Source organism: Equus quagga, chromosome 14 (assembly GCF_021613505.1).
Source record: "Equus quagga isolate Etosha38 chromosome 14, UCLA_HA_Equagga_1.0, whole genome shotgun sequence".
Taxonomy (NCBI): domain Eukaryota; kingdom Metazoa; phylum Chordata; class Mammalia; order Perissodactyla; family Equidae; genus Equus; species Equus quagga.
The window spans coordinates 84131106-84140936 of NC_060280.1; the positions used below are offsets into that span (position 1 = coordinate 84131106).

Consider the following 9831-nt stretch of genomic DNA (forward strand, 5'->3'; position numbering starts at 1 on the left):
GGCCCCCAAATCCTGGCTTGCCTCGGGGTCTTTGCCTTTGAGGGAACCCAAAGCCATCACACGAATCAATACAGTACTTATCTAGGTGTGGATAGGTGTATGTGAATGTTCAGAAAAAGATCTGTAAGGATACACCCCAAACAGACAACAATGGGTCCCCTAAAGAGGGAGCTGGGATAGGGGTTGGGAGGGTTCATCTTTACTTATTTTTTTTTTTTCCGAGGAAGATTAGCCCTGAGCTAACATCTGCCAATCCTCCTCTCTTTTTTTTTTTTTCCTGAGGAAGACTGGCCCTGAGCTCACATCCGTGCCCATCTTCCTCTACTTTATATGTGGGATGCCTACTACAGCATGGCCTGCCAAGCAGTGACATGTCCACACCCAGGATCCGAACCAGCGAATCCCGGGCTGCTGAGAAGCGGAATGTGTGCACTTAACCACTGCACCACCGGGTGGGCCCCAGGGTTCATCTTTAATATCTGGATTTTTGTCACCACCGGGAGGGGTTTCCTGCATCCCCTGTGGGGCGTAAAAGAGGGAGGGGCAGGGGCAGGAAGCCATGGAGACCTGTGGGGACATTGGCCCTACAGCAGCTGGGACTTGCACGCACAGGAAGCAGGAAGAAGGGAGGCGAGGACAGGCGGGCAGCTCCTGTCTGCTCGCTCCGGGCAGGGAGCCCACAGCCTATTTGGCAGCTGAGCTGAGGGCTCGCGGCAGCTCTCGGGCGGGGAGGCTGGAGACCCTGCTCCTCTGTGAGGCCACGCGGGCCTCAGTCACCCAGTCCGTGGAAGGGACCTGGTGATGGCGGTCCCCCAGGCTGTGGGGAGGGTTCGCACGCTGCGATGCAGGAAGATGCCGACACAGGACCTGGCGCCGAAAGCCCATAACGGAGGAGGTTAAGCACCAGCTGTATGCGGAAGTCGCTTTAAGCGCTTGTTGTATGCGTTGATCCGCTGAAGTCCTCACAATAACGCCACAAAGTAGGAGCCCTTACAGTCTCGATTTTGTGAGAGAGGAAACAGGAAGGTTGAGGAGCGAGCTGAGGCCACACAGCGAGGCTGCTAGACCCGTGGCCTTCCTTCCCTTCTGACTCGGACCGCCCTGCGTTCTCTGCCCACCACCTCACGCCTCCTGTGAGAAAATGGATGAACACTGGGGAAAGTCAGAGCTGGAGACAGACTATGTTTTCCTGGGCTTTTGGGGGACCCAGGAGCCCCGAGGAGGGCTGGTATAACCCCGGGAGCAGGAACCCCTCCCCTCTCCATCCTTAACCACCGTCTGGGGTCCACTCAGACCCTCCTCTCCAAACCAGGGGCATTTGGGGCAAAGCTGATGGAGGGAGCATCTCCTTCAGGATCAGAGGAAGGGGGTCCCCCCACCCCGACTTCCACTCCACTTTCAAGGGGGAGGAGACGGAGCAGCAGGGCCTGGGGGCTGCAGCCCCATCGCCATAGCAACCAGACTGGAGCGGTTTCTGGTGCAGGAGCCGCGTGGGCCGCAGCTGAGGCCAGAAGGGGACGCAGGGCTGAGGGCTGGCAGGAGACCTCAAGGGCACGACCTTGCTCTGCGGCCACACCGCCCACACCCCGGGGCCAGGCGAGGCTGGCGGCCTGGGCACCATGTGTGCCGGGGGAGGGGCACCCCCACCCTTTGACCTCCAGCCTGAGTGTGCGGCAGCTGTTGTCCGCCCTGGAAGACTGCTGGGAAGCCACCGAGGAGGGAAACGGCAGGATGGCACGGCCTCCGGGTCACACGTGGCTGTAGGGCATGTTTGCTTTTCTCTGCTTCCTTTTTTTTCTTTGAATGAGGCATAATTTGCATAAGACACAGTGCACAGATCCTAAGTTTCAGCTCGATGTACAAACCTGCACCTCCACCACCCAGAGGGAACGTGTCTGTCCCTCCTGAGAGCTCCCTATGCCCCCTCCTGGAGGTCACTATGCCCCAGTCTGACGTCGTCATCAAGGCTCCGTCTTGCCTGTCCTTGGACTTCACATAAACGGGTCGTACCACTCGTCCTCTTCTGTGTCTGGCATCTTTTGTTAAACCTGTGGGAATCATCCTTTCTGTAGCGAATATTATCAGTCTGACCTTTTTCTTTGCTGTCTAATATTCCATTGTAGGGAGGTACTGCAATTTGCTTACTTATCCTACTGTCGATGGATATTTAAGTTGTGGTTGGTTGTTGTGAATAAAGCTGCTGTGAACACTCTTGCGGTGAACACAAGGTCACAAAGGTGTTGGGTCAAAACCTGGGACTGGAATGTGCCAGCTCACAGGGCACGTGTATGTGCAGTGTTAGGATATACTCCCAAAAAGCTTTCCAAAGCAGGTGTACCATTTTCCATTCCCACCAGCAGTGTATTTCCATTCCCAGTTGCTCCACATCCCTGCCAACACTTGATATTATCGGTCTTGCTTGCTTTAGCCATTCTGGTGGGTGTGCCCTAGGATCTCCCTGTGGCTTTATTTGCATTTCTCTGGTGACTGCTGATGCTGAGCATCTTTTCATGTGCTTATTAGCCATTTTGATATTCTCTTCTGTTAACTGTTCGAGGCTTCCATCATTTTCTAAATTTGGTTGTGTCTTTTTCTTATTGATTTGTAGGAGCTCTTTATATATTCTGGATATGAGTCCTTGTCAGATATACCTGTTGCAAATATCTTCCTCCGGAGGGAATATTTCCTATACCAAATGATCTCCCCAGGTGTGGGCTGGGAGTGGGTATGAGAGCAAACAGCTGCAGGTTATTCTTTTCTGGCTCCATCTTCATGAAGAAGGCCTGGCTTCTCGAATGCGTGTGACATGCCAAGGACTTCACATCAGTCACGTCCATAAATAGTCCCAACATTCTTATTGATTTAACTCACTAATTCAACACATATTTGAAACTCTAATAACGGCAGATATCGTGGGACCCTGAGAACACGAGGCAAGGTCTAGAAGGAGTCTGTGTTCCCGTGGTGGGTGGTGAGGCAGACGGAAAACACGAAAACAAAGAACGAGGTACCATCAGACGGTGCATGCTGGGAAGATGGGGGCGGGGAGGGACTGGGGAAGATCCCAGGAGGAAGTGACGGGGAGCTGGGCTTGAAGGAGGCAGAGCCGGCAAGGGAGATTCAGAAGGAAGGGTGTTGCTGGAAGGGGGAAGAGCCCTGTGGAGGCTCAGGGTAGCTGGAGTGCAGTAAGCAATGAGGAGAGGGACCCCGAAGATGCTGAGTGAGGGACGTGGATGGAATTTAAGAGCCATGGGATGGGCTGCAGCCTTCTGAACGGAGGGACAACGGGAACTTTCTTGTCTCATCAAAGGCCCCTCTCGGGGGTGCTCAGGACTGTGGGGCGAGGGCAGAAGTGGGCAAGGCAACCACAGTGACCCAGGCTCAGGGTGGGGGCCACAGAAAGGGGAAGAAGTGGGCGAATTCAGGTTCTATTTGAAGACGGTTGTCATCCTCAACTTAGAGGGGCCTGAATCTCAGAGAAGTTAAGTGACTTGCCCAAGATCACACAGCTGGAAAATGAGAGAAGGCCAGAAAATCAAATTCTGACCTTCTTTCAATCACACAAAAGGTGTCATGTTATGGGCAGCGTGACCTCAGGAAATTTAGAGATGGGGGGCTCCAGGGTGCTAGTGGGGTAATAGGGGGAGGGGCCTGCAAACCCAGAAAATCCACCTGTCCCTATGGGGGTCCCTACCTGTCCCTGGGCCGCAGGGCAGGCAAGTGGCAGGCTGCAGTGTGAACTGAGACCGAGCGGAGAGACATCCTGGAGCCGCCCCACACTAGCCTGGACCCCGTGTCCCCAACAGGGCCCAGCGAGAGAGAGGCCGGGTGTGGGCCCTCAGGAGAGCCGGGAGCCCCGATGGTCCCCAGTGTGTACGTGAGTGTGTGAGTGTGAGCGTGTGTGCTGCCTGGATCCCGTGTGATCCTCCTCCCCAGTCGCTGCAGCGTCGCCCCTGGGTGGCGAGCGGCTCCCCGGAAACAGGGGCGGCGGCGCCCCCTCCACCCCGGGCCTTCTCGCGGGGGGCCGTGGGCAGGGAGGGACCGCGAAGGGCGAGGAGGCCAAGATGGAAGCGCAGAGGGGAATGAGCAGCGCGGGGCCTAGGGTCCCCTGAGCCCTTTCTGGCCGTTGCGAGGCCGCTGAGGGGCTTGCGGGGCGCCCTCCTGGGAGCCGGGGCCCCGGGCCCCTGCGGGGTCCTCGGATCGTGGGGTGGGGGGCCGCCCCTGCGGGGTCTCCGGATCGGGGGTGGGGGCCGCCCCTGCGGGGTCCCCGGATCGGGGGGTGGTGGGCCGGCCCTGCGGGGTCCCCGGATCGGGGGTGGGGGGCCGCCCCTGCGGGGTCCCCGGATCGTGCGGGGGGCCTCCACTGCGGGGTCCCCGGCTGGGGGGCGCGGCTGCTGGGCTCCGCGGGAACGGGCGCCGCGTGGACGCAGGATGGGGGGCTTCATAGAAGACGCCTCGTGCGCGCCGCGCCTCCCCGGCCCCTGCAAGATGGCGGAGCGGCCCGGGGAGGGGGGAGTGCGGCCCCCTCTCCCGCTGGGGAAGGTGGAAGAGAGGCCGGGATGGAGGAAGGAAGCGGGGAGGGAGGGAAGAGCGGGCTGGGAGGACGGAGAGGCGGGGGCGGGAGCCAGTCAGAGGGAGGAGGGCGGGCGGGGGGAGGGAAGGGAAAGGCGGAGGCCCCGATGGATGGAGAGCTGGGGGGGCGGGGAAGGGGGGAGAGGGAAAGGGGAGGAACCAGCAGTGAGGGGAGCCGGGACGGGGGGACCCCCAGCCGTCCGTGAGCTCCAGCCGCTCCAGCCGGGGTCGCTGGTCCGCTCGATCCCGGGTCCTGGGCACCGTCCCCCGACAGGGAGGCGGTGCGCCCCTCTGGCCTGACTTTCCGCCCCGGCCCCAGGGCTGCCGAACCCAGAGCGAACCAGCCCCCTGGGCCGGGGCAGCCTCGTCCCTCCCCCTTAGCTTCTCGGCCTCTGAGAAGCCGCACCCCGCCCCGCGCGGCCAGGCTGCCCTGTCCGGGGGCTGGCATGAGGCAAGACGCCCACTGTCCCCCAACTCCAGGCCGCCAGAGTTGACCCCGAAGAGCCCCCTTTTCCTTAGCAGGGGCGCATGTTTGGGTACACCTGCATGGGTCCTACCTTCCGGAGAGGGTTGCAGAGGTTCCAAAGAGGGGAAACTGAGGCAGAGGAGAGCCGAGAAGACAGTAGAGGTCTCCTTACTCCCCGTGTCCCACCCTTGGCCCCAAAGCAACTTCATTCCCCCCTCCTTCTGGCCTATTCTGTCCTCCCGTTGACAACCACGATGAGAGTTTCAAGGCCCCCCATTCCAACCTTCCTGCTTCACCATAGGGGAGCTCCCAGATGCCTGAAAATATCTTTAAATTAGGAAAAAGAGCTGAGCCGCCAGGGCCCTTTGGTCTATTAGAGGAGGAGCAGAGGCCAGCGCCCCCCACCCCCCTGTGCTCTGGTCTTGCATTTGAAGCCCAGACAGTGGACCCAGCTGGAACAATGATGGGGCAGGCCCCAGCTGCTTCCCTTTCAGCCGCCCCGGGCCCCCTGCCAGGTGTGCCAAAATTAGGACGGCTCCCCTCCAGGCCCTTTTCATCCCCGGCTGCTGGGGCGCCCAGGCGCTAACAAGGAAGCTCCCGGGCTGCCTGCCCTCTGGGCAGAGCCGGCCTGGGGACCTCAGGCCGGGTGGTGCCTGGCACTCTGTCCTCCTCGGGGAACTGCCCCCAGGAATGTAGCCCCTGCCACGTGGGGCACCTTCCCTCCACCCCCCTGCTCCTCCCATCCCTGCAGGTCCTGGTGACCTCCGCCTCCTCCAGGCAGCCCTCCCAGCCTGCTGCCATTTGCTCTCTGCTGTTTCTCTTGGGGTTGGGCAATGGGATCTGATCCAAGCTGTGTGCCCCCTGGCAGCTCAGTTGATGGCCGTGAGCCTCAGTCTCCCCATCTGTCAAATGAGAATAATTACGAAAACATGTGTCAGGAGACTTCCACGAGGTTGAAAGGACGTCGTGCGTCAAAGGGGGTACAACATCTTCGTCCTGTTGCTGCAGCCGCATCGGCCCCTCCCCGAGCCCCAGACACACTGGGCTCACCTCCAGGCTGCCCACGGGCTGTTCCTTCTAGAGATCCCCGCAGCTCCCTCCTCCCTTGCTTCACGTCTCTGCTCATAGGTCACCTCCGTGGACGGGCCTTCCCTGGCCACTTAGCCCCGTCACCTGTCCTATGGCCTCTGACATTACGTTGCTCTCCTGAGCTCAGGCTCTGGAGCCCGAGAGGCCTAGGTTCAAACCCTGGCTCCATAGTTATTGGCTGTGTGACCTTGGGCGTGTGACTTACCTTCTCTGAGCTTCAGTAGCTTCGTTTATAAAATGAGGATGGTAATAAAAACCACCTCAGGCAGCGGTTGGGACGAACAAGTGACCTCATGAATGGAGGGCCCTCAGAACAGCGCCTGGCCCGCACCTGCTGTTATTCCCAGAACTAACACTGTCGGTAGGTTCCCGGGTGCCCTCCCCCTCCCCCAGCTAGAAGGAAGCCGTCCTGAGGGCCGATACTCCAGGGAAGTACTCGCTTTACTCACTGTTGCTCCCTCAGTGCCTGCCTGGCCTGGCACACAGGAGACCCTCAATGAATATTTGACGAATGAGTGACTCAAGAAGGTGCCGCTGGGCCTGTCTGAGCCTCAGTTTCCTCATCTGTAAAATGGGGCGGTAACAGCCTGCGCCTGCCGGATGGAAAGGACTCCACGGGGGCAATGCTGCTGCTCCGATTTCCAGAGCAAGTTCATGCTGAGCCCATAGCACGATGCCTCACCCTTCCAGGGCCCTCTCGATGCGGGGCGGCGGGAATGATGGGGGACACACGTTACCGCCCCCAACACTCATTCTCGCCTTCTCCTTGCACACAGCGTGCCCGCCTGCCCGTCGGGTGGCTGTGTGCCCCCTTGGCCCTCGCCTCCCAGCTGGCCTTGCTTCTGGGTGTGTCACGATCCGAGCCTCAGTTGCTGCCTCTGTAAAGCAGGGTTTCTCCGGTTTGGATCCTGGGTGCGGACATGACACCGCTCGTCAGGCCACGCTGAGGCGGCGTCCCACACGCCACAACTAGAAGGACCCACAACTAGAATATACAGCTGTGTGTCTGCGGGCTTTGGGGAGAAGAATAAAAAACAAAAAAAAAACTCCAAAAAGCGGCAACAACACAAAAGATTGGCAAGAGTAGTTAGCTCAGGTGCCAATCTCTCTAAAAAAAGTCAGCCTTTAAGAAAAACCCACATGAGAGCATGGATGCGCTTAATGGGACAGCCCAGGGAGAGGCGACAAGAGACTGTGGACAAAGAGAGGGAGAGCGTTATGGGGCGAATTGTGTAACCGCCGATGTCTCAGAATGTGACCTTATTTGGAAATAGGGTTGTTGCAAATGTGTTTAGTTAAGATGAGGTTACACTGGAGTCGGGTGGGACCTGAAACCAACACGACTGGAGTATAAGTTTATTCTAGGAAAGAGATGCAGACGCAGATGCGCGAGGGGAGACGACCACGGGACGGCGGAGGCAGAGACGGGCGTGACACGTGTACAGGCCGAGGCGCTGAGGGTGGCTGGAGCCCCGGCGAGCTGGAAGAGCGAGGGAGGACCCCCCCAGAGCCTTCAGAGCGAGCGAGGTCCTGCCCACACCGCGACTCAGACCTCTGGCCTCCAGAATGTGAGAGGACACGGTCCTGCGGCTTTGAGCCCCGGTCCGAGGTACGGTGTCACGGCGGCCCGAGGAAAGGGCGCGGGAGAGCTGAGGGCAGCCAGACACAGAGCGGGTGGCTCACTCCTGACTGGAGTGCCAGTGCCCACCCCCGGCTTTGGCATACTCGGCACCCTGTGCAGGCCCAGGGCACAAAGACGGGCGATGGGGGTGCTTGGCCATGGGCGCAGCATCACTCCGTAGGCCCGGCAGCCCTTCCAGGATCTCCTGGGTGGAGCTGTCACATCCCGGGCGCCCTCCGTTGCAGGTCGAGGTGGCCGTGTCATCAGGGGGTTTGCAGGTCACCCATTCCCTGTCTCCCCGGCTGGGAGGAGCCTCCCCGAGGGCGGGAAGGGCCCCCATCTGTCCAAGACAGCACTGCCCTCTGGACGAGGCCGAGTGTGCGACCCGGCTGGCCAGAAGCGAGAGATTTCACACGGGGGACACGTGAGCCGAATCTCAGTGAAGACCCCAGCGCTGGTGCTGAAACTGCCTGGGTTCGAATCCCAGCCCTGCCGGGGACTGGCTGAGTCACCCTTAGGCAAGCGGCTTTGTTGCTCTGTGCCTCAGTTTCCCTGAGTCTAAAGCGGGGACCACGACAGTCCTACATCGTGGCGCCTCTCAAGGATTAGACCTTTAGTCCATCTCGAGTTCACTTTTGTGAGTGGTGTGAGATGGGGACTAGTGTCATCCTTGTACATCCGAATATGCCGTTACCGGGCACCGTTACTGGGAGACTGTCCTTTCTGCCCTGAGCCTTCCTGGCTCCCTTGTCAAACATTAGCTGACGGTCATGCCTGGGCCTGTTTCTGGGCTCTCGGTTCTGTCCCGCTGGTGCCCATGTCTGTCCTTCCGCCAGGCCCAGGCCGTTTGGTTAGACGACGGCTTTGTCACAGGGTTTGAAACCGGGAGGGGGGCCGCCTCCAGCTCTGCGCTTCTCTCTCAGGGTCTCTCCTGCTCATTTCAGGCATTAAATGAGACCGTGCCTGTGAGGTACTGAGAAGTCGGGCGCACACAGTCTGTGCTTCGTGAGTGTGGCTCCCACGGATGGCAGGTGGCCCCGGCCTGAATACGCAGGGAGGAAGGTGGAGGCCAGCGAGCTGCCCCAGGGCCCGGGGAGCTCCCCCTGCAATCATTTCCTTTCTTCTGGGCGTGCTGGGAGGGACAGGGCTGCCCCAGCTTGTGATAGGGACCCCGGCCAGCCTGACGCCACCAGAGCTCACTGCTTCCTCACTGAGCACCTGCCAGCTGGGGTCTGCTCTGGTTCGAAAGGCCTCTCTGGCCACAGAGAAGCAGCTGGGTGGGGACTGGGGGCCGCGGGGAGACCCTTGCTTTTGTGAAAGTGGGAGACAAGGATAGCTTGGCCTGGGCTGGTGGCCGTGCAGGTGGGCGCAGGTATACGGATGTACGTCCTCTTAGAAGGCCGCCCATCACAGGATTTAGGGCCCACCCTAGATCCAGCAAGAGACCATCTCGACAGCCTTAGCTGGTGACATCTGCAAGGACCTATTTCCAAAGAAGGTCACATTCCAGGGTCCCAGGTGCACAGGAACGTGCTGGGGGCATTACCCACCCCCACACCCAGGGGCCATGGCTGCTGCTGACAGAGACGGGGAGACAGGGAGACGGGCAGACGGGGAGATGGGGCAGACAGGGCAGGGTGCAAATCCGGGGACAGCGGTGGGGTAGAGAATTCTGTCTCCCACCTGATGCTTGGGCCTGCCCATGAGGTTTCCAAGTGCAGCCGCCTGAAGGTTGGCAGAGAGGCCTGAGCAGAAGATGTCACTGGGAGAGGTCATTGTCAGGTCTAAGTGGCATTTAAATTCTCAAGGCTGGTTGCAATCCCCAGGGCCGTGAGTGTAGCCGCAGGAGAGCAGAGGGCCAGCTCAGGGCTCTGTCTCCAGCATTAAGGCCCAGAGATGAGGAGGAGTCAGCGGAAGAGACCGCGATGGGGCAGCTGGGAGGCGGGAGGGGAACTCGGAGAGCACAGCGTCCTGGAGGCTGAGAATGGACCGCAGGACCTGGCAGGATGGAGCCTCTCCCTGGCGGGCGGGGAAAAGAGCCCAGTGGGAGAGGGATGTGGGAGAGGGATGGGAAGAGGGATGC

At 59.9% G+C, this 9831-nt stretch overlaps 1 protein-coding gene across 2 annotated transcripts in view; it reads left to right on the plus strand.

Annotated features, from left to right (window-relative positions):
• The first annotated feature begins 7471 nt into the window (after window positions 1–7471).
• The window catches only part of LOC124251849 (uncharacterized), an 11122-nt gene continuing 8762 nt past the window's right edge, over window positions 7472–9831 (plus strand). Inside the window, exons 1-2 of one of the 2 annotated variants that reach the window (XM_046684750.1) lie at window positions 7472–7736; window positions 7994–8686. In XM_046684750.1, coding sequence (XP_046540706.1) covers window positions 7500–7736; window positions 7994–8176 — 420 coding nt within the window. In that variant the 5' untranslated portion in view covers window positions 7472–7499 and the 3' untranslated portion in view covers window positions 8177–8686. Of the gene's footprint in view, window positions 7737–7993; window positions 8687–9831 lie in introns of those variants that run through there. The other variant, XM_046684748.1, reaches the window with a different exon arrangement.